Raw genomic sequence first — 26,414 nt, 5'->3', positions numbered from 1 at the left:
GCCTGGTTTTACACTAAGGCCTTTAGGAGAATTCAACCATTTACAACTCTGGGTTACTATGCATATTCTCCCTATAATTCCAGATGTGTTTTCTAGCAGAAATCTTTTTTCAAAAATCCTTTTGTTTAAAGGCAGTCTTCTCTCTCTCTTTTTTTTTTTTTTTTTAGAGTTTTATTTACCATTCCGTGTATATTATTTTAGATACCCAGAGACATAAGTGAAAATGTCAGTTGTGAGCTGGGCTACAGTATATCCATGCCCATGCCAATTTTTGTACATTCCCCCACCTTTAGATTTTAAGTGCTACAAATCCATTTTCACATTTCAGTTATTGAAGAAGGCTATTTCCCTTAGTGGCAATTTCTCTCTATATTAGAAAAAATGAGCAAAACTGCCACAGTCATGAATGTCCTTTAGCTCTTTTGGGGCTGAAAAGACCTTGAAAGTATTTCTCTCTACGGTTCTGAAGAACAAAGATTTTGTGCAGACCACACAGGGAGCTGATTTTCTTCCTGGCATATTTGCTTTTTAGTGCATTGAAGACTTGAAGTTTAATGTTTGCTTTTCTTTGTAAATATGACGCTACAGTGCTGATGGCTGGGGTTTAGCTTCTGTATCCAATCTGAAGTGCCAACAGGGAGAGCATGAAACGCTAAACTGAGAATCGCAACTTCAGAACTGTAACAGCTATATACTATGTCAGAGGGGTAGTATATTGGGGGAGGGGGATCATGACTTTGTTAGGGATATAAATGTCTAACTAGTACATTGTTTTGTACACCTGAAACTAATAATAATTAAAGAATGACATTACATAATGATAAAGGAGTCAATTATCTAAGAGGCTATAACAACTCTGAAAATGTATGCACATGAAGAGCATCAAAATAAATAAAATAAAATAAAAAAGAATTGCAACTTCAGAAAACTGAAATCATTTGGGGAGGCAAAGCTTTAATTTCTACATGATTGCTTTACTTCCCCAACGTTCTCAAAATATGTATATGATACAGTGTCAGATATACCTTGTTAAAATGTAGAATTAAAGGAAATGTTTTAAAATACACATTTATATTATTCCTGTATTTGGATCCAAACTAAGAGAAAACAAGAAAATGAACAGTCTGATTTGTTTGGTTATGATATTGCAGCACGTTAAATAATTTTTCTTATTTTGAAATGCCGGACTTTTTTTGAAAACTTAAAAAAAAAACCCACCTTATTTTATAAAGTGTATACTTAACATTAAATGATAAAATGTGAAATTGTTTTGTGAAGAAATGTTATACTCTATACTGTGCAAATAACTTTAAAATAGTAATTTGGCATTTATTAAGAAATTTTTTTTCTTTTTAAGTGTTTCCCTTCCATTTCAATTCAGCATATTCTTAAGTTCTTTGAAAATAAAATTTGATCCCTATTGTTTTCACTGAACTGCCAAAAAAATCTTTAAAGTTTGCTTCTTTAAAATATTTAATTAATTAACTCATCACTTGTTATTGATTTTATGAATGCCTGGTGGGATATCTGGTTTTGTATACCAAAATGCTTATAAAACTCAGCCTTGGCTGTTCATTGCTTTTAATCAAGGACTATTAGGTTCAGAATCTAAAACGATGTCTGTCAATAGGCTAGTATTTACCTTTTCTTGTATCTTGTCAGAAAATGACCAATAATAGTGAAGGTAGAAGATAGTGGCTCTGCATATAGCACATGTTGAAAACATTTTAATTACACATCAGTGTGAGTTGTCAACAAAATTAATATAATCCAACTGGAAATTAATAGAAAATGGTGCCTCAGAAAGGAAACTGGGACTCCTGCTTCATTAGCCAAAATACATCTTGAGTATCCTCTTCTTCAGTTTTGGCTGCTGAGTTTTAAGAAAAATAAAACCAAAGCTGAATCTATTCAGGACAGTGAGGGCATTTTGAAAAGCAGATGAAGGAGCTGGCTATGCCTACCTTGGAAAGAGTAATTGACAGGGAAAATGTTGTTGCCTTAGTCTCAAATACCTGGGGTTCCAAAAAATGTATACAAGTGGATACTTTGGTCAACATTGCTCAATCAGTAGTTTGCTGTAATCAGAAGTGTCTGGAGCTGATGGTAACACTTTGAGCACCTCTAGTAATTGCAGAAGTCAAACGTGACTTGTATTCATCTTTTGTTATTGGTATATATTGAGTATCACAATTTTAATACAGTTTTCCTTTCTTAAAATGTTGGAAATATATATATTGGCACCCTCTATATTTGAAAGATAACACATAATAAAAAAACTTAGACACTCTTCTCTTTGGCTTCATGATGATAATGTATAATCAGGATCAAATGGCAGGCGTTTAAGGAGATGAGTGCGCTCAATCGGAGGCGATGAACGAAAATTGTAGGCTTTGACAGATAATAAATTTCCCGTCACTATTAGATCATCTTTTGACAGGGATATGTTCAAGAGAACTGAGGGACTGTCAGCTAAATCAGATCCTGTAAGGTCCTTTCAAATTCACAGAGTCTGTAATCTATAAATTTGTTCACACACAAAAAGGCAAAAGTGAAAAACATTTATTTCTGCACAAAGTCACAGGCCTCTATTCTTCAGGTTTTACACGTATACTACTTTCATGAAGGTGGCCGGAAGACACTAAATAGGCCATCATCATTTAGAAGGAATGAAAATCTGAGTGGATTTTGATTTTTAAAACTCTAATTTCTTTCCAAAAACTGTTTTTGTGATAAAGTGAAGGGTGAAAAAAAAGAACCATGAAGGGGCGGTGCAGCCTTTCAAGAACACGGGCTTAGGAAGAGTGGTGATGCTCTTCACTACAGGTGTCGTTGAGCCTAAGACTACATCCTATTTGGGTAAGAACTTAGATTCTGAAGTCAGACTGATAGGAGTTCACACTCTAGCTTTGCCCTTTTTCTAGCTGAGTGTCTTTAAACAATTTATTAATATCTCAGCAGTCTTTGCCTTGGTTTTTGCTCATCTGCAAAACTGAAACAGCAAGAATACGTAACTCTGTATGGTTATATGAAAAAAATGAGATAATACACATAAGGGCTTATTATCACAATAGTATGCCTATACATGAAGTACACTTACTTCTACACCAATAAATTCTCAACTTCAATGATACAAATATACTATTCACATGGTGGGGGGGGGGAGAGAGAGAGAGAGAGAGAGAGAGAGATCATATCAATAGCTATAAATTTTAGTGTATGTAGAGAGTGGAATTCTATGTTTTTCTGTGTGTGTTTTTTTTTCCTGCTGGTAAGGGAACTTGATCCTCTGCTAATCAGCAAGGAATAATCATTGCCTAAAGGAATAATTTGATTTAAATAGAAAATAGAACAGCACTTCTCATGTTCCCAAAATAATGTTCAATGGTTTTTTACAAATTATTTTAAACCAAAGAATTCTGATTAAAGAAATGCATTCAGATACCTGGCTAATCTCATTTTCATGAGAAGGCAATGCTGTTTAAAAGTAAACATAATTACTTTTCTTTGAGTTTGACCTTCTAGTCAATCTACCTACAAGTTAGTGTTTTCTTGTTTTTTAATCCATGGTGGCTGGTGTTCTTTCAACTGAGAAAAGTACATTCTAAATTAGAGCAGTAGCATCAGCTAAACTGACAATAAGAATCAGATAACTGTAAAAAAAAAAAAAAATGTGTGAATTTCCAACTACCCTGCCCCAAACAGGGTTACACATTTGATGAAATAATGTTCTGCTATAATGTGTAAGTCTTATGAAAAACCATAACTTCTGTTTCTTAATGTTTGCCCTGTGCCTAATTAATCAGTCTTGTTTAATTTATAACTCATCAATGACCATATTATAGGAGATTCTAAAATGGTTAAGACATACTCAAGAAGCTAGTCTAGTGGAAGGGGAAAATAAGTTTAAAACATATACAGTTCAAGAAAATGTGTTCAGGATATTATATATGGGGTGGGGGGGAACTAAGCAAAGTTATGTAGCTTTAGAGAAAGGAGAAAAATGTATTTATTCAGTTAATTCAATGGAAAATTTCATGAGGGAGGAGACATGATCACCACATCAAAGAGGGTGGGAAATCTAGAGAGAGATGAAGAGTTAAGAGTCTAAGAAAAACAGCACCGATGTGGAGAACCATTTTTATGTTATATCAACCATTCTCCTATGGCTGACTTGTGGAAATCTGGAAAATTAGGGGCCTTTATCAAACCCCTCTCTTAAGTCACATTTCTCTCTCTTACTGACATTGTTTACAAGGACCTCTAAGGTTTTATATTGTCTCTTTTCTTAGAGCCTCTGTCTGGTGCTTACTTTACACAATCATAACCAATCTCCTCTCTCTCACTCACTCTCTTGCTCTAACTCTCATGTATTCTCTCATTTTCTCAATGACTCAGGACATAGGGTATTAATTTCACTTTCTCAAATCTGCTAAGCTCTTTCTGATCCTTCTGCTGGAATGTTCTATATCCCATCAGTCTATTTCAGTCTATCTTTATTCTCTATGTTGTAGCTACCACTTACTTCAGAAAGTCTTCACTGACATCTCACCTTAGGTACCTCTTGTGGGCTTCAACCTATCAGGAATTCCACTACAGCATTTAACACACTCTGTGTAAGTTACTGTTTTCCTGTCTGTATTTTCTATTAGCCTATACACGCGTGAGAGCAGAAGCCCTATTGCTCTTGTTTTTTCATTACTTAGCACTGTGGTTGCCAAGGAGTATGTGCCCAGCAGTTATTTGTGGTTCAGTGAATGTGTAAGCATATGAGTACTAGATTCATTAGCATCTAAATGTATTGAGGATTAGTAGAGTGTAATTATGGACTACACAAGCCAGCGGCATAAGGATAGCATGGCTAAAGGCCTTGAGTAGATTGGGGCAGCTGAAACACCATCTTAATTAGACACTGAGCACTAGTTTGTGAGACAATTTCTCTTTGGAATTCACTCAAATAGAAGCAAGTAGTGAGTTTAAAATGTGAGATAAAGAGATTAATAGCAATACAGTAAAAGAAAAATATTTTCTTCCATATTTTTTGCCAAATAAAGTATACTAAAAGTCCAAGACATTGACAAAAAAGAGAATATCAATTGTACAACTGAGAAAAAAAATAGAACATATTTTATAATAATGGTTATGTCAATTTGAGTGGCATGACTAATGCCTGATATTGATTGGTGAAATTTTAAATAAGCATGTTAACTGATTTTTCCATTTAGAAGACAATGTTTCTATTTTATATTTACATTTTTAGTTTTGTTTTTAAACATTGGTAAAAATAAATATATATGTTATGTTGTGGAGATAGTTGATATATAGCTAAGCTGAAAGAAGCAAGGAAGCTCTACCTTTATCTCTGGGGATAGCTGGATGTCTGGTGTTTTCTGTTTTGCTTTTTTTTTTTAGAAGATAGAAGGTTTATTTAAGAAGAGAAGCACCGGCAGAGGAGTTGCTGATAGCAGAGTCTAGTGAAGACAGCTGCCTGGATATCTGGTATTTTTACTCTTAACCAAGATAAGGACAGTTAAATTTAAGATGTACTGTTTAAAATTGGAAACTCCCTCAAGACCCTCTGGGCCAAATTCTTTAGTTTCTTGTCGAGTCCCATGCAATGAGAGTTGTGGGGAGCGAGGAGAACGGCGCAGGGTTAAGAAAAGACAGTAGCCATGAATAGATTGTAAACCGGGCCAAACGGACCCAGTCTCAAAGACTGGACCCCCAATAGGGCCTATCATTAGTTTTTATTAGTTAGGTGGGGAAATAAAGGAGATAAAGCTTGTCAATCAAGATCTGTGAATCCTATACATCATAATAGGAAACTGATTGAAGCCAATCACAATTGCCTGCAGGCAGAAGAACCATAAGTCTCAGGATGTTTGTAGTTCCCTAAGGGACAAAACCTATATGCATATGAATAGATGGAGAGCACATCATTGAATCACTTCCCTTGCAGGTTTTGGGAAAGAGTGCAGCCACAGAGGCAGAGGCTTTCCTTACCCTGGGTAAGGTGGGTAAGGTGGGGGGCTGTGCCCACCTCTACGAACCCCGTGAGTTCTCGTGTTGGTCCCCACTCGACTGCGCCTGGCTTGAGTTGATATAGATCTTGGTAGCTCAAGCCAGGGGGCACAAGGGCCCTTGGTGACCTTGCACACAGGACAGCTCTTAGACTTCAGATAGAAAAAGCCCTCACTCTATTTCTCTTGATGTACCATGTTCTTTGCCTTTAAAACAAATGTTTTATACAGTTATGCCTAAGTTGGTATATCTATGGACAGACCTAGTTTAATTTGAAAGATTTCAACAGATTTTGAGAGAATGATCATCAGTTTATGATAATATGGTATTAGATGTAGTTACTATTATTCTGAAAGGTAGGTAAAAAAATCAAGAGAAATTTGGCAAATGAGAGAAGTAGTTCCATACATGGAGGATGAATTCTGGTGGGAATACAGTCACAATAGCATGCTTAAAAACAAAAGTGTGGGTGAGAATGTGAGTGTGTGTGTGTGTGTGTGTGTGTGTGTGTGTGTGTGTATGATTTATAATAATTGCCTAGGAATAAAACTAGAAATAAATACAGCAGAAAAGCAAACAAATAACAACAAAAAGTCTAAAGGTTGACCACAGTTTAAACCAAAATATATAGAATTGTAAGCTTTATGACATTTCACAATAATCTTAATGTGTGAGAAAACTGTTTCTAGATAAGCAGAAAAATTATTTGTTCTAAGCATATTTTTAAGCTGTTTGTGCTATAAAATTTAGTGTATAATCCTGGAAGACTGTTATGACTAGAGAACAATAGGGTGAGAATTGATAGTCACCATGAAAAGCAGGAATGGTTCCTTAAAACTAGCTGTCAGAAAGGACCTTTCCTTCACAAGTGAATAAGAAGCTAGCATAATTTTTTTATATAATAGCAAGGGATTTGCAGACACTAAACTTGGCCATAATCTTTGTCTTTTTCTTTGCCTACTTAGGAAATATAACAAGTTTCATGACAGACATTTTAGGTATAAAGCAGTTCTATTCTAACATGAACTAGGATTCTTTAAATGCTGAGTTGCAAGGAGGTAATAAAAGCCTTTTTATTTCAAACTGTTCATAGATCCTAAAGATGGAATCCTGATATTAGTGGGATAGGATGAAATAAGAGACCAGAAAGCATGTAATAGGCCCAGGGTTTTTCTACTCCTGAAAAAATACATGAGGAAAGTTCAAAATTTCTCAAGGAGAATAAAGACAAATCTGTGTTAATACGTGGTAGATAAGGGTTGATGTTTAGTGTGAGAAGTGGCATGCCTTCGGACCAAGAAGGAATTAATGTTAAGCTTCCACTGTATGTGAATCACTGTACAGGTGTTGGGGATACAAAAGGAAGGAGGCACAACTCATGCCTTCAAGATAGTTGTCTAGTGGGGAAGCAGCCCAGAACACTGTATGCAGCCAGTGCTATTGGGGTACTAAAGATGGACATTTAGCCTAGTGGGGGATGGTGGCGTCTAGTGAGTGATGATACAGAAGGAAGAATGGTTGTCAGATTTAACAAAGAAAAATATAGGACACCCAGTTCAATTTGCTTCACAGATAAACACTGCTCTTTTTTTTTCTTTTGTATAAATATGTATATAATTACATGAGACATACTGCATATGTTAAAAATTGTTTATTGTTTATTGAAAACTCAAATTGAACTTGGTATCCTGTACTTTAAAGGACAACTCTAAAATCAAAAAGATTTCGCAGAGATATGAATATCTGTACTGAGATCCAGAGATAAGAATCACTTAGAGGATGAGAGGAGATGAGAACATACTAGATAAACGGAACGATTATGAAGAAGCCAATTGAAATGAGGCAACAGGAACGGTTGAAGTGTTGTATCAAGTTCTGTTTTTAAGCAAATGTTATGAAGTGTGTACATGGTGACATCTGGAGAGGTAAACAAGGGTTATATAATGACAAATGCAAGATATGTAATGACTCATCCTGAAAGCAAGAGGGCTCCACTGAAGGAATTTAAGTGGTGACATGTGAGATTCATATTTGGGCTTTTTTTTTTTTTTCTTTCATTTTGACTGACTTGTTTCCTGAAAAGAGTCTCTTCAAATCATTAATAAATTTACTACAGTAGTTCTTTTTAAATTATTTGTTTATCTGAAACAATTCAGATGCTATCTAAATTAACCTACTTGTGCCTTACTAGAGCCTTGCAAAACCCAAACATTCATTTAAAAGGCATGGGACTCAAATTAAATTTATAGTCTCTTTTTTTCTCCCTCCCTTCTTTCCTTCCTCCTGCTCTCCCCTTCCTCCCTCCCTCCTTCCTCTCCCTCCTTCCTTCCTTCCTTCCTTCCTTCCTTCCTTCTTCCTTCCTTCCTTCCTTCTTTCTATCCTTCCTTTCCTTTTCTTTTGCTTTCATGATAGCTTCATCTTATCCAGTTTTAATGCACTATTTTTTTTTCCTTCAGTATTTTGAGATAAACAGAAAGGGGAACTTAGGATTTCTCAAATGTTTCAATTCAGATAAAGTTTTAGAAAAACAAACTTTAAAAGCAATGCTTCATATAGGCCTGCCAATGTGTCCAGAAAAATAATTTTTAATTCCTATAATTAATAGTTATTTATATTGTTAGATTTAAGAATAAAAAACATGTAAAGACACATAATTAGACTTATCTTAAAATGAAGTCGTTAAATATGTGCTTGCCTAATTTGTTTCTCAGGTGTAACATATCAAGTGGAAAAATTAAAACAGAAAAAAAAAGTCACTACCTCTCAAACAGCACATAACAATAATTATTGTGATTGATAGACTGCAAATACTGTAGCAGACATTGTGATAAGCCCTTTACCACTATGTTCTTATTCAATTTTCTCACTTATTAAAATCTTATTGATATGCCCATTTTATGAATAAAGCTTTTTCAACACTGAACTGAAATTCAGACTGGATTTAATATGATAAAGTATTAATATTATATTAACATTAAGAAGTATTTAATATTATAATGTATTACTTAGCAATCATATTTAGCTAAAAAGAATAAACAAAGTTAAACAGTAGCTTAAATACAATAAGGATTTCATTTTTTAATCACATAAAGAGAAGTGTGAAAAGTAGGCATTTCAGGGCTAGTGTGATGACTCCATGATCAAATCAGGATTTTTGGACTTTGATATTTCTAGAAACCCATCCATGACTACTGTGTCCATGTTTCATTGTCAAAAAGTTTGCTTAAACTCTAGAATCTAATTTTCCTTTCAGATAGAGAAACATCTTTTTCTTGTCAGCTGAGTCCCTGTCCCGTTTTATACTTGCTTTCTAAAGCCTCATCTAAAAACTCCCACTTAAGAATCAACAACCAGAAATATATCACAGAGTCACACATAATTGCAAAGAAGGCTGGGAAATACAATTTTTTATCTGAGTGCTTTTCTACTTCAGCAAATCAGGATCTAGTAAAAAGGAAAAGGAAGAATGTATTTTGTAACAACCAGAAATCTGTATTTATAAAGGAGCAGAGTAGGGTTTTGATGTTGGATTTTCTAATATCAAACCCAGGGCAGATAATCACAACATTACAGAACATCCTTTAGTTGTCCTGGTGTCAGACACATGAAAAAACTCAGACGTTTTATAATAGAATATAATAGAAATCAGTAAATCAGTATTTTGTGAACCTGTAAAGGTCACAAATATATCAATAGGGGGTGGACCAGTTAAGGAAAGCTACATAAATATGGTGGCTCATAAAGGATATGTGAAGGGCTTGTTTCTTTTCTAGTTTATTCTCCAGATAATTGAAATCTTGTAAAATACGTTCTACTTGCCATGCTGAACTTACTTAACTGAACTAGTTTAACTGTCACAGAAGCTTGTAAAATGTCAAGAATGAGAGAAATATGCTCTTTAGGTATCAGATGCAATTTATTTTAGATGCTTGCCTGAAGTCTAAGGCCAATGCAGCAATGGTGATTTATTGCTATTTCCATTCCCCATTTTTGTAGGGCATGAAAGCATATTTCTGCAGACTTATAGGAACAAAGTTATTACAAATGCTCAAATTGCTTCTAATATTTTATCATTTGATTCCTTTGACCTGCAAATCCATATTCCTGACTATGATCAACTCTAAATTATGGTGGTGTTGAAAACATGACAGGATCATTAGGGATTATTTGTTTTATTGTGGCCCTTGCTTGAAAATCAAGGTATTTAAATGATATATCAATATAGTATACTCAGTAGCAAATAAAAGTCATGTGGAATTAAGTTAACTGAATATATCCTAACTGCAGATAAATACATTAAAAAGAAAATTACTTATATTTTTAAGAAAACTGCATGTATGTTAGGAATATCGAAATTTCAAAAACCAATTTATTGTACTTTTAAAAAATATGAAGAAAATACTTCAGTGAATGTGGTTAATTCTAAAACTAATTTTTATTCTAAAAAAAAAATCCCAAGAAACCTCTAAAATACATGTTAAAAATTAGAAATCTATTAGCAGTATTTATTTAGCCACTGATATTTAAGCACAATTTCTCTATCAGTCAATAGACTTATCTCTTCACAGACAGATACTAAGTTATATCTGTAAGTTCATGTCTGCCCTATTCATACCCAACATTCACAGAAATTTTCTATCAGATACATTACAAGAAAGGATTTGAGGCAAGATGAACGTGCTGCTCCTCACAGTTGTGTTTACAGCATTTAGCATGGTGGCTGGCATATTATAGGAATTTGATAAATATGAGTAAATTAACAAATGAATATATTAAAACATTGGTGACAGACTTTCTGAATAGACAGATTTCATGATGTTTTGAAAAAGCCACAGGATAGCCTCATTGTTTCAATTTACGTGTATTTTATGATTTAAGCTGCCCTATAGCCCTGATGTTTAATCATGTTTGAATACAGCATACGTTTATGCACACATCTTGAAAATTCTTCTTTTAATTTAGTTTGATGATAAGACGAGTCAACTTATTGAAATGAAACTTACTTTACGTTTTATTATATTCTGGATCAGTTTAAGGACAATAGTGTTTATATCCTCTCTGCTTCAACACTTCTAGATCAGATAATTAGAAGCAAGGCAGCTGTGCATCTGTTGCCTACAATATTGGGAAGATTCATTTCCCTTACCCGTTTACTGCTATATCAAATAAATAGGCTAAGAGCTTATCTGTGATAAATGCGCTCGGTTTAATGCAATGAGACAGTCTCTTAATGTGAGTACCTAGCATAGTGTCAGCTAAAATCCTCTGCTGATTTAATTAGCAAGAACTCAATGGTAATTATTTTGCACTTAAATTTTTGGAGTCTCACAGATGAAAAATATATATAATCCCTTTTCAAAATTAAAAAAAAGCAAACCCAGTAATAAAAACAGTTTGCATGATTTTTAAGAGTGTGTAAATGTGCTAAACAGTGAATGAACTATTCAATGTTGTATTTCCTTGGAAGATGTACAGATTTTAACAAGCCTCCCTAATTTTACTTTTATATCATCTTGCATTATTTTATTCCAAGTTGTTTTTATTGAAGAGTGTTCATTAGGAAAAATATTCACCAATTTATTATATCTTGCAAATGAGACAAGATAAAATACTTATTTGTTAGGAATTCTTATTGTAGCTTTTGTCATAGAATTCCTTCCATTGATAATATTTTTTAACTAATTCATTCTACTGCCCTATATAAGGTAAGCAAAATATAAGTGGACATCTCCTTAGTTTGGTTATGCTTTTACCCAAAAGCTACGTGTCAAATAATTACATAGAGCCCAATTTTAAATATATGTCAACACTAAGCTATTTAAGTATGCCTCACTTTTAAGCTTCTGGCTCAGGCAAAGTTCAGTTAAGAGAGACTGCTGGATATACAAAACCTTGTTTCAACACAATTTTTTTCACAAGGACAGAAAGCATCTCTTATGCCTTTTACTGGCAAAATGACATTGGAATGGATCTGGATGGATCTAACTATTTTATACTAAGAAAAAAAGGTGTGTTTTTTTACCTTTTTTTTCTTGGAGAAAAAATAAAGACAAGATCTAATAACTGTGTTTGAGTGTGTAAAGAACTGTCATGCCTCAAAAGTAGAGATGTAATCTCACATCAAAGGATCTAGAAAGCAATACACCAAGTAGTTGACAATGGATGCCTCTAGGTAAGAAGAATTTGAGGTGTCTACTTACTTTCTTCTTCTTCTTCTTTGTTTTTTTTTTTTTTTGTATTTTCTGCTTTTTCTTTTGGGATAATACCGATTTTCAGCAAGGCATAGTAAGAGAATTCTAGAGCTAAAGGGTTGAGGAAGAATAAGTATCTAAGAGATGCTATGTCAAAGCACAATACTTCAATATATGTTAATCCCCCATTGGTGGCTATATCTCTGTGCTGGTTGCTATTTCTAAATTGACTATTAAAAGGTCAACTAGTAACAGTTAATATCATAGTCTATCCTGGTGTAGAACATAGATCTATGGTGAATCAGGTACTGATAATTACGAGCAGGAACTCAGAGAAGTTCTCAAGAAAGAAGACACACCTGGGAAAGTGGAGATGGCTTAAGAAGGGCAGTAAGCAAATGCCAAAGTTTATCCATTTAGTTCAGCTAAATTTGAACGAATTTCCTGCTCTGTTCCAAAGAAGGGCAATTAAGTGTACTTAACCCTAACCCAATCCTATAATACTCTAATTTGTTTTATATTTATTTTGGCATTTAGTTTCTTGTGATAGCTTGGGGACCCTATTAGGAAGACTAGCTCACTTTGCATTAGTGAGAGGAGTTCTTGTGGAAAGGTTAAGTGCATGGTCTCTGGAACACAATACTAGGAAAGTTGCTCATTTTATTTTTAAATCCAAGTGGACTTGTGTTTTGTAATTTTTAAAGCACAGGTTGCATAAAAGTGGTAAGAGGTTTCACTGATAACACTAAGGACAACAAAAAGAAATTAGTAACTCTACTTGGGCCTTTATTATATGCATTTTCTTACTTTTTCCTTCCAAGAAGCAAAGCTATGAAGTAGGGATATTATTTTCTCCATTTTTTAAAGCTTTTTTGAGGTATAATTAATATAAAACATTGCACACATTTAATGTATAACAACTTGATGAGTTTGGACATATCCGTACACCTGAGAAACTATCGCCACAATAAAGGGACTAACATATCCATCACCTTCAAAACTGTGTTGTATTCTTTTGTGGTTTTATTGGGGATTTTCTGTTCTTTGTTTTTGTTTGTGGTAAGAATACTTAGTCTGAGATCTATCCTACTAAAATTTTTAAAAGTGCACAGTCCTGTATTGTTAACTGCAGGTACTGTGTTCTACAGTATTTTCTCCATTTCATTGGTGAAGAACTGATGGTCAGAGGGGTGAAGTAACTTGCCCACACAGTGCGCAAGCAGTTTAGTAGAGAGCAAGGAGTCACGTCTTGCTACCCTTTGTAATTCATGCCAGGAGCACATTCTACTGAGTTGAAGCCGCTATTTTATTTTTGATGGCTTTAATTCAGGGGACATCAAGTGTGTGTTTCTCTAACATATATAAAATAATCATGTAGTAATCATTAAGAGTTTTCTAACTTAAAAAATGTTGGTTGTCTCACAGGCTCTAACTATAGCGCATTTGAAAGTTTTAAAATTATTTTTCAGGAAGATTTTTCTAAAGGAGACTAAGGTTGGCAAACCACACAATTGTCAATGTGATTTTTACTCCCTTTAATGCTGTTTATTTCTGTAAGGGGAATGATTAGAAAGATGAAACTACAAATAAAATAAAGCTATAGTATATAGGGAGATATAGCTAATATTTTATTATAAACTCAGCTTTAGAATTTTCAAGAATTAGGACTATAGAACCAAAAGTCTTTTTCCATTTTCATCAATCTGATTTTCCTTCACTTATGTAGATTAAAAAAAAAAAAAAAAAAAGAAAACAAAACAAAACTGTTTGACTTACTTCTAAAGGTTTATTACACTCTTGTAAATAATAAGAACTCAGTACATGTTTCCTCATGCCTTCCTCTGAAACTTTGCTGATGATATCCAAAATGATACATGTGGTCGACACTGTGTTTCATATTAAATTCAAGAATATACATAACATAGTTCTAGCAAAAATCTGTTTTTTCATTCAAGTAAGAGATTGATAATCTCTCAGTCCAGAGTTCTGGTTCTGACTCTGTTGTTATATTAAGGTGTGTACATTTTATTAATGTCCTTATCATTTATAAGTCAGTTTACAAGATAGTGATATGAAGACCATCTATTTCTTCAATCATGAGGCAGTGGAAAAGGAATATGAGAAACAAGTCCAAATCTTTCCCACAGGTTTATAGTTGATGTTTGTTGAGGAGGTGAGAGCATTTGAGAAAGCTGACCACTAGCAGTCATTTCTCAGATTTGACTAAGGACTGTAGGGCAATAATGGTGTGAAGGAGGGTGCTGAGTGTGTTTTCTTGTAATCCTCAGTGGTCAACACTTGGCCATCGTCCATCCTTGCTTACGAGCCTTCCTTCACAACTGGCAGAATAAAATTTAAGCAAAACTTCCTTAAAAGACACTGACTGTGTCTAGACTATTTGGTCCTATAGATACAGGGCTATTACTACATCAATTCAAAATTAAAACAGACACATAATTGAACAAGCTATAATTTCTTAGCTAATTATTAGGAAATGGCTTACTCTGTCTCCTTATTCTTCGGCTCTGCATCTGGGCTCAGTTTCTTCTTATACAATGATCTGGGACCATATTAGAGGTGTTATATTAAGAGAAATAGTACATCATTTGATTAGGGCTCAGACGCTGTAACCAGATTGCTTTGTTTGAATCCTTAGTTCTGTGTTTTGCTCTAAGACTCTGAGAAGTGACTTAACCTCACTATGCTTCAGTTCTTCATCCCTCAGATGGAGAAAATGATAGTATCTATCTCGTATTATAAATATACACACACGTATGTGTGTATACACACATATGCATATATACCTATATGAGTCTGTGTAATATTATTTTATATAGAAAATTTAGAATAGCAGATTTCACATAGGAAGTTCTGTGTATTAGTGTTGCAAGGATCTTTGTCCAGGATCCTTATGGCTCATTCTTAAATATTATTGAACTTCATTCCGTTGCTGATGCACTGTTATTAGAATGTGAACCCTAATTTCACTCTTTACTTTCATTTTCTTTCACTTTTAGTCATTTGCAATTTGATCTACCTTAACCTACTTCCACCTCCATCCATAACTTCTTCTCTCAATATGGCCGTATTTTTATTTGCAGCCTCATCACTGACCACCCCAGTCCTATAGCTGCCATTCTGATGCGACATCCATATGTCGTCCAGTACCTGAAATATTTGTTGGCTGCTATTTATATTTAATCCCTAAGCCTTGTGCAGAAATTGACATTAATTTATTATTGTTCACCGGAAAAGAAGACCACAAGTCTCTATCCATTCAGTGATTATACCTCTTATGTATTGCTCTCTAGGGGGTGAAGGGTGAATGTGTGTATCAATTTCTCTTGACCAAGCAGGATCATCCAGTAACCTAAGTGCTGTTGCAGTAGTAGCTTTTCCACAGTTGTTTAGGTTTCTTCATTGAAGTTACTACACTCAAACTCCCTCTATACTGGGAAGTAAATTGTGCTCCAATTTTCTGAGCTCCTTGATAAATGGGCAGTGGTAATAAAAGATGCCTTGGCATTTAGCTTATTGCCTGATCATATTAGGCACTTAATAAATATTTACTGAGTTATATTACATGCCATATGTAAATGATCTGGCAAACTGTAGAATGCAAAACATACTCATATGAAAATGATCTAGATGAAGTGGTTTAAATACTGTTTATTTTGAAGCTCTTCTTTATTATAGGCACAGTTATAGGTGTGGAAAACAAAAATGATAACAGTTGGTCTTTTCCCTTGTGGAACTCACTGCTTAGATTCATCAAAGATTCTACAACTCAGAGCACACAAATACACACATATGCATACATCTATATCACTAACGCACACATCATAGCACTAACACAAAACATTCTGAGAAGGGCATGAAGCATGCTGCACTTAGGAAATGGGGGAAGAAAATGCCACTGTTAATAACTTACCTACAATGAGCACTAAGCAAGGACAAACACCAAACTCTTATGAATGCTCTACTATACACTTTTCTCCATATATCTGGAGTTCCTCTGGTTACTTCTTATTAAATAAATGTTCCAATTACCATCAAAAAATTTTAAAGAGCTATGAATGCAACAAAGCACTTCCTGTTGGAAAAGTTTATTGTAGTTTTCGATAAAAGGAACTCCAGATCTTGCAGAACTTTGGAAAAAAAAGCAAAGCATATGAGGCTTACTAAAATTAGGCTAGATTTTTCTGAAACATAGTTTTTTGTTTTTTTTGTGTGTTTCTTTTTTTCCCAGTGTAATTAACCCATATGTGTTTTTGGAATAGGAGAATAATTTTTTGATCAAATAAGTTTCAGAAACACTACATCACATCTTGACCCCATCTTGGATCTTGAGAGTATATTTAGTCATATTGAAATATCTGACTTCCCAACATATTGGACCATAGAACTCCTTTTATCCCTCTCCCCACTATCTGTAGCATGAGCAACTCATATTTTGGCAATCATCTTACATTAGGTTTAATTTATATTGATTCTATGAAGATCAAATGTGGAGAATACATATTTTATTATTTGATATTACCCATAAAGTATCCTAGTGTGGGCATATAGAGTCTTGAATGATATCTTGTATTTGGTACTAGTAATACCTACTACTGGCTCCTACATGAAACATAAGACATTTCTATTATTATTATTATTATTATTATTATTATTTATTATTATTATTATTTAATCAGCCCTTCTGTATGACAAGTGCCGTTACTTAAATACCCTGCCCTGTGTAGTCTGAATGCTGAAACATTGCAAAGGGAGTGTAACCATGTGTAGATAAAAAACAGGCAAAGTGAGACTCTTTTCTTCCTTCAGATTGTCTGTTCACTTGACTTTATGTCTTGAAAGACAGTCGGAGCACCTCAGTGAATGCTATCTTTAAACAAACAACGATTTCAAACAATGTGTACATCCAGTAAAGCTATGTTTGACAGGGCTTATCCAATTGCTATCAGCTAGAATCCAAGACTGAGACTTACTTGTAAATCAATAGCTAGTGTCAGGTCCAAATTAAATGTTATTGCTGTTAGCTTCTTGAGTCATCATTTTAAGTTTCACTGCATCCCTTAAACCAACTGTGACAATTTCTCTAGCTTACTTTAAAAAATGTATCTTATTTCTAAGATTCATAATATTTTCTATTCACTACTTTTTTCTATTTAAATAGTATATATCCTGCGCCTTTTAAATTGAGAAATAATGAACAAACTTCTGATCTTTTGCATTCCTCAGTCTCTGCTGAAGAGGATTTTCTCAAGGGTCATTGAGAAAGCTTTTTGGATAACATAATCAATGATCAAATAAAAATAAGAGCAGAAAAATTGTTAAAGTGACTCCTTTTTTTTTCACTGTCATATGGACCTATATTGTTCCTTTTTTTTTTCTGTTCACAAAAGGAATGTCAACTTTGCCATTTTATTCTAGAATGATGTTGCTAAACTTAACAATGGTTCCAAAAACTTGAGTAAATTTTAACGGCTGAAGACAAAAACTAGACAATATTTGATAACCATGATAAAGGGAAAATAGAGTAATTAGTAGAACAAAAGATTCAAAATGCAAGTGTTTTTTGTTTTTTTTGTTTTGTTTTTTTAAATAAACTGTTCTAAACTTTCCCTTCATTTTTCCCCCCACCAGGAATACTTCTGCTGTCAGTTAAAATATAGAAGAACAGAAAAACCTTTTTCCAATGGTAACAACAAGAAAAAAAGACAAAACAAAATAAAAAGAATACTCTTCTATGAAGGTAGAGAAGAGTTTTGGACATAAAGAAGCTAAATGAACTGAATTCCAGAAAGAAACAGATGCTTTGGAGAAGAGGAGAGAGTAGCAGCTGTTTTCGTCTGGGGGCCATTTCCAGGTTTGAATTCAAACTGCCATGCCAGAACTGAGGACAGTGAGGGATGGTGGAGAGGACTGTAGATTGGAAGAACCCCTACTCAGCTAAGCAATTATACCTTTCCCCTCCACCCAACTCTCCTTTAACTGAAAATCAGTGGCTAAAGGCCTGGTGAGTAAAAGAGAAGTCACCTAGTCTCAGGCAAATGACAGCATTTCAGGACTTTGTGGAATTTGAAACCAGTAGTGAAGCAAACCAATCTGAAACTTCAGCCAAGCCTTCCAGGTCAAATACAAACACCATCAAAAGCTAGTAGAACAGAGCAGAGATCATAATAGAGTCAAGAAATAGGCACAATACTTATACAATCTACTGGTTTCAACAAAAGTTCCAAAGTAATTCAAGGGAAGAAAGAAAAGTCTCTTTAAGAAACTTTGGAACAACTTGATATCCATTTGGATAAATACAAGCTGGCCTCTAGCATACACCAAACACAAAAACAGAATTTGAAATAGATCATAGTATTAATGTAAAAGTTATAATGATATAACTTCTAGAAGAAAGATAGATGATGTAGCAGGCTGCCTGTAACCCATCATTCCTTACAGTCATATTTGTCATGGGACAGACATTACTGTTTTTCCACCAGCTTCAGCACCTCTGCGACTAACAAGCCCATGCGTCTCGAAGCTGCATAGATGGACTCAAGCCCAAGGGTTACTCCTGTGCAGCAGCCAGGGCTGGGTAAGGAGGAGAACCCACAGGGAGACCCTTCAGGAGACCAGAAAAATGGCCTTGGGGCTCTTGAGAACCAGTAGAGAAGAGTCATTTGTGTCATTTCCTGACGTGGCTGTGGACTTCACCCAGGAAGAGTGGCAGCTGTTGAGCCATGCTGATAGGACCCTGTACAGGGATGTGATGCTGGAAAACTACAGCAACCTGTTCTCCTTGGGAATTCCATTTTCCAAACCAACACTTGTCTTTCTGCTAGAGCAGGGGGAAGAGCCCTGGAGAGAGGAGAGAGAACATCTACCCAGCTGCTGTTCAGCAGATCCAAAGCCAGAAACTCGACCTTATTCCTCCTGTCCTCTGGACTTCTGCGGTCAGCCGTTATGTCAGCAGGTGCTACATGACCATCGCCTTCCAAGCAGCCCAGGCATGTTTGCAGGAACTCTCCGAATAGCGGATCTCTGCCCCGCATATCGGAAACAGCAGCGACAGCCACTCTCTTATGAAAGATTCTGTAGTGACAGAGTGGAAGGTGAAGACAGTGAAGGGGGCTCTAAATCATTGTATGGAAGGACAATGGAGAGGTTTACTTCAAGAGCTTTCTCCGGCCCACCTGGAGGACAGCTCATAAGCTCAAGGGAAGGCAAGACAGTGGTAGAAATAAAGTTCAGTTCAGCTGAGATGGCAAACCCTTCAGAGACAGGCAAAGTATTGAAGTGGGTAGAAATTTCAGGATTTGAATTAGTCAGTAGTGGAAATTGTGGGCTAGGTTTTAACCAGAGGTCAGCCCTTTTCATTCATCAGAGGGCCTACTCAGGAGGAAAGCCTTATTTTTGCAGTGAGTGTGGCCGAAGCTTTAGCTATAAATCAGCTCTCATCACACACAAGAGAACACACACTGGGGAGAAGCCTTATCTCTGCACAGAATGTGGGCAAGCCTTTAGCCAGAAGTCAAACCTAGTCACACATAAGATGGCACACTCTGGGGAGAAGCCTTTCTCATGTGAGGAATGTGGGCGAAGCTTTAGCCAGAAGTCAACTCTCCTCAGACACCTGAGGACACACTCGGGGGAGAAGCCCTTTGTGTGCCAGGAGTGCGGAAGAGGCTTTAGGGATAAGTCAAACCTTAACACACACCAGAGGACCCACTCGTGGGAGAAGCCTTATGTATGCAGAGACTGTGGGAGGCTTTTTAGAGACAAATCAACTCTCAGCAAACACCAGAGGATTCATTCAGGGGAGAATCCTCATTTGTGCAATGAATGTGGCCGGAGCTTTAGTCAGAAGTCACACCTTGTTAAACACAAGAGGACACATTCAGGAGAGAAGCCTTTTGTATGTCGGGAGTGTGGGCGAGGCTTTAGTGATAAGTCAAACCTCACCACACATCAGAGGATACACTCAGGGGAGAACCCCTATGTGTGTGCAGAGTGTGGACGAGGGTTTAGTGTTAAGTCAGCTCTCATTACACACCAGAGGACACACTCAGGAGAGAAGCCTTACGTGTGCAAAGAATGTGGGCGAGGCTTTAGACATAAGTCGACTCTCATTGCACACCAGAGGACACACTCAGGAGAGAAGCCTTTTGTGTGTAGGGAATGTGGACGAGGCTTTAGACAGAAGTCACACCTCATCAGTCATCAGAGGACACACTCTGGGGAGAAGGCTTACATTTGTACCGAGTGTGGACAAGGCTTCAGCCAGAAAGCAAATCTCGTCAGGCACAAGATGGCCCACTCAAGGGAAAAGCCCTTTGTGTGCAGGGAGTGTGGGCAAGGCTTTAGCTAGAAGTCTGCTCTCATAAGACATTAGAGGACACATTCTGGAGAGAAGCCTTATGTATGCAGGGAGTGTGAGCGGGGCTTTAGTGACAAGTCAACCCTAAGCACACATCAGAGGACACACTCAGGGGCAAAGCCTTATATCTGCAGTAAGTGTGAGGAAGGCTTTAGGTTGAAATCACTCCTTATTAGACACCAGAGGACACACTTGCTATAGAGAAAACCTGTGCCCAGGGAGTGTATGTGAGATTTGAGCAAGAAATCCCAGTGCATCACAGAAGAAAAGACAACTTTAGGGGAAACTGCATATGTTCAAGGGGTGAACTCAGAGATACTAACTGTCATCAAAGGACAGAAAAAAACCCACATGTGTGAAGCACTAGTTCTCAGCTAGAAGCAGTTTTACCCCCAGGTGACATTGGGTGATGTCTAGAGACATTTTTGTTGTCACAATGAGAAGGCTGTCACTGGCCTCTAGTGTATAGAGTTCAAGGATGCTGCTAAACATCCTATGATGCACAGTACAGGACAGCCCCCCCACCACACATACACATACAATAAAGAATTTCAAACTATGACACTTGGACCCCTCTAGGGCTAGCTTTGGCTCCAGGACCCCCTACTACCCACCACAGGTTTGGTGGACATTTCTCAGACTGTATTGCAGCTGAGAGCCTTCCTACCCAGCCATCCTTGCTTCTCCCTCTCCTTCATATGTAAACCAATGCCACTCCCTGCATTCTCTGACTTCCTTTCCATTTTTCTCAGGTACGATTTCCCCAATAATCTCGTACACATCTAATCTTATCTTCTTTCTCAGAAGACTACAACACTTACAGAGATAAAATGGTAACTTCATGAAGAGTCAAATGAGTGACTAAAAGAAAAAACAAAAATGACATTAGAAGGAAGCCATTGCTTTGAAAGTTATTCATCCCCTCATTCTTTAGAACTGGGAAAACCAGTCACTAAATCCAGATCTAGTCAACCATATTATGAAGAGGCACTAAATTTATGATTTGTTTCTTATTTTGGACTATAAATAAAAATTACACTACTCTTTTCAACTCTGCCTCTTGCTTCTGAAGCTGATGGGCTTCTGTGATTCTTATTTAGGAAGGTTTTATTTCCAAATTTTAACAGAATATTTGCTTTCTCTTCAGGCATATGCCTAAGTAGTTTCCTTTTTCATAAATAAATCTTAAAACTTATATCATCTTCTAGACTGAGCAAGAATCTTCTGTTTCTCTTTCACTGTCTTTCATTCTCTGCTTCTGTCTGTCTCTCTCTCTCTCTCGAGTATTTAGACCAACCCCGTTCCCTAATTTAGAAAGTATCACATCTTGATTTTTGTGACCTTAATTCCAAAAAAGCAATAATCATTAAAAGTCATTAATTTTCATGGTTGACCTATTTTCACTAATTAATATTCTCATATTAAATTAGGTGGAAAAACAATGGGCTGACCAGATATGATCCACTTAGTGTTGGGATTAAAATGGGTGAAATTTCCAGGGAATGATTAGTGTTTATTATAGAAAATGACCCTGCAAGTGATATAATACAATTAAGATGTTTGGGGCAGCTATGTTGTGTTCTTTTTCTATTTTTTTACTTTTACATCAGAGAATGATCTGAATCAATTTCAGTTCACTGTGTATAAAACAAATGACATCAGTTTTGAGTTATTAAAATATATCTATTTTCCCCGTTTTGACAGTATGGATTATATGACTTTATTTTTTTTGTCTGTCTCAAATAAAACTTTTTGAAACTTAAAGGATTTTACTTACCATCATTACACACACACACACACACACACACACACACACACACTGACCATAAACCTATGATTTATACAAGATTCTTATTCACAACAGTTTTCTTGGAAAAGTTTGGATCAAAATGAGTAGCAAATGCATGAGAACTTACGAGCTTTATGCTATTTAATTAGGACCTGTCTGGGATCTCTGCTTAAGCTCAAATACACACTGCCTTATGAGTCTAACGTTTGGAATTACAAAAACAAAATGTGAAAAGAGAGAGCCATAGGTGGTGTTAATCAGGAATTGTGTATATGAGAAGTGGGTAGTAAGTTTTTCAATAATTTCTATCTATCAAACTTTTATTTCTGGAGTCTTTTCTTGCAAGAAAAAAAGGAATCTGGATAGAGAAATTTATTTTCTAGACATTTGGTCCTCAGAGAAACATTTCAATGGATTCCCCATCTGATATATCTGGGTTGGGGGACAAGATACCCTGTCAACTTAAAAATGCTGGGTATGACATTCAATAGTAGAAAGTCCACAGGAAAATATTTAGAATGATTAAAGCAAGCTAGCTTTTCTGGGCTAATCGATAGATTTGGATATTGATGGATTCAATTGCCTCCTATAATACTTTCCTCACCTTTTTAAGCTCAGGTAGCAAGATCATAATGGTTGTTTCTATACAGTATCCATGTCAGTAAAGACAAGCTGCCATAGTAGTTAAAGAAAACCTTCAAAATGCATTAGGAAGAATCATAGGGATCGTCTTTGTTCATATTCTGGCTCTGCCTCTTAATTTGCTCCATAAACTTGGACAACATTGGCTACCTCTAAAAGCTTAATTTTTCACATCTTCAGTGTTGTTAAGACCAAATGATAATACACAAACTAGAATTATAGTAAGTAGTTATTTAAAAAACACTCTTTCCCCTGCTGTTTTCTACTTAACTGGTTCCCCTCATTTAGAAACCTAACAGGTTCAGGACAGCTGCAGTTTCAGGTCATTTCATGACCTTGAGCAAGTCATGTCAGCTCTCAGAGTCTCTGTTTTGCCATCTACAAAACCAGGATAGTCATAGTGGACAGCTGTTCACCATGCTGTGAAGATGAATGTAGTAACATCCACAAAGCAGGCTGTATTTTAGGGGAAGTCAAAAATCACTTGCAGTAAAAGTTAACAGCAAGAATAGCATTAAAGTAATATTTATTTCCCAGGTACTCTCTAAATAGATTTGGGCATCTATTGTCTAGGACATACTGGCCTTTAAGTAAAAACAAATACTTGCCAGTTTTCATTAAAATCCATTTTAGCAAATAATTACTGTACTGTAATAGACCTATTGAGTCCCTTGCAGATTAACGAGCTATTGGGAAAAAGCCCTGTACCACGCTGGCAGGAAATAGAAAACCCCACCAGGGCACATTCTGTGCACAGTTACCATTCAGCCAACAGCACTTCTCACTCAGATTTTATAAACCTTGCTCTGAGCAAACATGAAGCATTTTAATTGGGATTTTGCCAGAATTTTTGATTACACTCTGCCTGATAGCAGTATAAGCCAAATATATATGATGCTATAAATCTCTTAGTGTTACATTTAAACAGATCTATTATTGTCTTGGCTCCTAGTAATACCTGTAGGGCCTTTTCACATTTAATTTGACATTTTGATTTTTCACCACACTTGTAGGAAAACTACTGTCAACATTAGGATATTTGTTAATGCAATTGTTTATTAAGAGAAGAATAAAACAATGTGTGCAAAAGCATGATGTGTGCCTGATAAGGAAGCTAGCATATTTTATGGTATGTCTTTAATTTTAAAAATACCTCAGCTATCATTGTCTAGATATGGCTTTCTACATATGGCTTTTAAAATTATAGTGTCTGGACGTCTTTCTCCCAGCCAGACTTGGTGCCTGAACATGTTCTACTGAATGCTAAATGATTTGAGGAGGTTTATTGAAAATATAGCCAATATTTAGGGTTAATATGATGGAAGAGTGTCTTTATCTGGGTGTCATTCTTTGGATTGAAATAGAAAGCATAATATAAATGACCTTCTAAGTATGTTGGTGGTCAAGTTATTACCTCATCTGTAAAGAGGGGAAATATTTCTTTTAAAAATCAGGGCCAAGTAATAGAGGTAGAGAAAGAGATAAATTAGAGAGGAAAAATACCAGTCTTTCAGAATTCTTTGTACTTTTAAGAATAGAATCCACTGGAGATAGAGATCAACAATGCAAAAAATTCAAACAATGCCTATTCTTTCAGTTTTCTGTTACTCAAATGGACTTTTAACATTTTCTCTGTAAGATCTGAATGTTACTCTAAAATAGAATGATTTACCAAAGAGTCTGTTTTTCTTGCTTGAGAAAACAAATTAAAAGGATGAGACTCAGAGTGATCCCTGTTGATAAGGCTGAACGTGTTCAGAATTTTAAAGACCAGCTCACACTCAGTAGAGCTCAGGGGGACAGTGATGATGTTCTCCCTGTAGGACACTCAGCTCTGTCTTGCTTCCCTTCCATCCCCCACAGGTCCCTTACGCTAAGCTTCCTACAGCTTGTTGATTTCCAGTGGTTTTCAAAGAAATGGCCTATATGATCTCTTCCCTAGTTGGTTATGACTTCTTCCCACTGCTCCCCTACACTTAGCTAACTTTCCAGTCTGAATGATATACTGATTGAATCATCTCCATGCTTTCCGACTTCCACCCTTTTTCTCACATTTTTCCATGGCACTGATGAAGTTTTGACTTTTCTGTTCCCTTGTGTACTGTGTGTTATTTCCCCTTTAACAATTACTCTGATTACTTCCGCGCCTTAAGCCATAACTAATTTTACTTCCTTCGCAACTCCCACAGTAATGTAGCTGGATCTTTCATACAGTGTTTTGTCATAGCCTCTGCTATGCATTGAACCACCTATGTGGATGTCTTATATCTCCCACTAGGCCTGATATGTCATTCTATATATCACATAATCTCCCTGAGGTCAAGATTCAATTTGTGGTTTTGTCAGCTCTGTATCTCTACCTCCAAGAGTACATTGCATTTAATGAAAACCATGTAAGTTATTGAATAAATAAAAAAGGGAATATTTTTATCTTAATGTCATCAATTCTTCTTTTGTTTGGTAGAATTTTATATTTTATTGTGTTTATATTTGTCTTCATTTGTTTTGTTGAAAATAACAAAGTTGCTTCAGAGACCAGAAAGAGGAGACCAAAATGAAAAAAAAATATCCTAAAGAAAGGTCAAAAAGCTAGAAAAGCAGGCTTCGGAATCATCGGGATGCAGGTGTTAGGGAAAGAGACCAAAACAGAAATTTCACAGCAGGGACAATACAGTTAAGATACTTCTGCTCTGAATAAACAGAAACCAAACCATTTTCTACTGAACTGTCAAATTTTGAGAAAGGGGCATCTAATTGGTCTCATTGCTAGGCTTGTATTTGGGAAGATGTAACCACTATTTACAATCTGTCTGAAAACTTCTTTCAGTAGTGAAAATCTAGTTGCGATAAAATAAATGAGAGGGCTATAAAAAGAAAAAAATAGAGGCTCTCAAAAGCAGACAAACATCCACTACTGAAGATTCATCATGGGGAGACATTAGGTGAAGTGTGAGAGATAATTTATTATGTTTTATAATCTGTAATTAATGAAAATGTTCTTCAAATATTTTATTATACTTCGTTGTGATTCATTAGACTAGGGCTGCATTTACTGCACAAAGGGAATATCTTGCATAGTTTTCCACATGCCTGTCACAGAATGACTTTACTCAAAATACCTCCAGGTATAATAGAAAAAGCATTTAATTTTCTATAATCAGATTTCTGGGTCGGGATATATTCAAAGGTGTCAAGCTCTCTGACTCTATGTATAGTATGCTGGATGGTATGGCTTTGAAGATCTTTAAGTCTAGGATATTTAAGGATGTAAATAGTAACTGACTCAAAAAGATGAGACATGATGTGCCTCTAAAGGGAGTTCTTTGGTTGATGAAAAGTACCTATCTAATCAAAGCAGCAGACTCTACGTGAGCTCTAGTACTGGCTAGGCTTC

The 26,414-nt window shown here is 35.8% G+C and overlaps 1 protein-coding gene across 1 annotated transcript in view; it reads left to right on the top strand.

The window, feature by feature from the left end:
- The window catches only part of LOC109453096 (uncharacterized), a 43,536-nt gene extending 20,435 nt beyond the window's left edge, over positions 1–23,101 (top strand). Inside the window, exon 2 of the mRNA XM_019742594.2 lies at positions 17,862–23,101. Coding sequence (XP_019598153.2) covers positions 18,853–20,580 — 1,728 coding nt within the window. The 5' untranslated portion in view covers positions 17,862–18,852 and the 3' untranslated portion in view covers positions 20,581–23,101. The remainder of the gene's footprint in view (positions 1–17,861) is intronic.
- Positions 23,102–26,414: the final 3,313 nt, after the last annotated feature.

The sequence above is a fragment of the Rhinolophus sinicus genome, linkage group LG06 (assembly GCF_036562045.2).
Source record: "Rhinolophus sinicus isolate RSC01 linkage group LG06, ASM3656204v1, whole genome shotgun sequence".
In the NCBI taxonomy this organism is placed as follows: Eukaryota; Metazoa; Chordata; class Mammalia; order Chiroptera; family Rhinolophidae; genus Rhinolophus; species Rhinolophus sinicus.
Note: the sequence above shows the minus strand (reverse complement) of the source record. Positions and strands in the feature narration are given on the sequence as shown.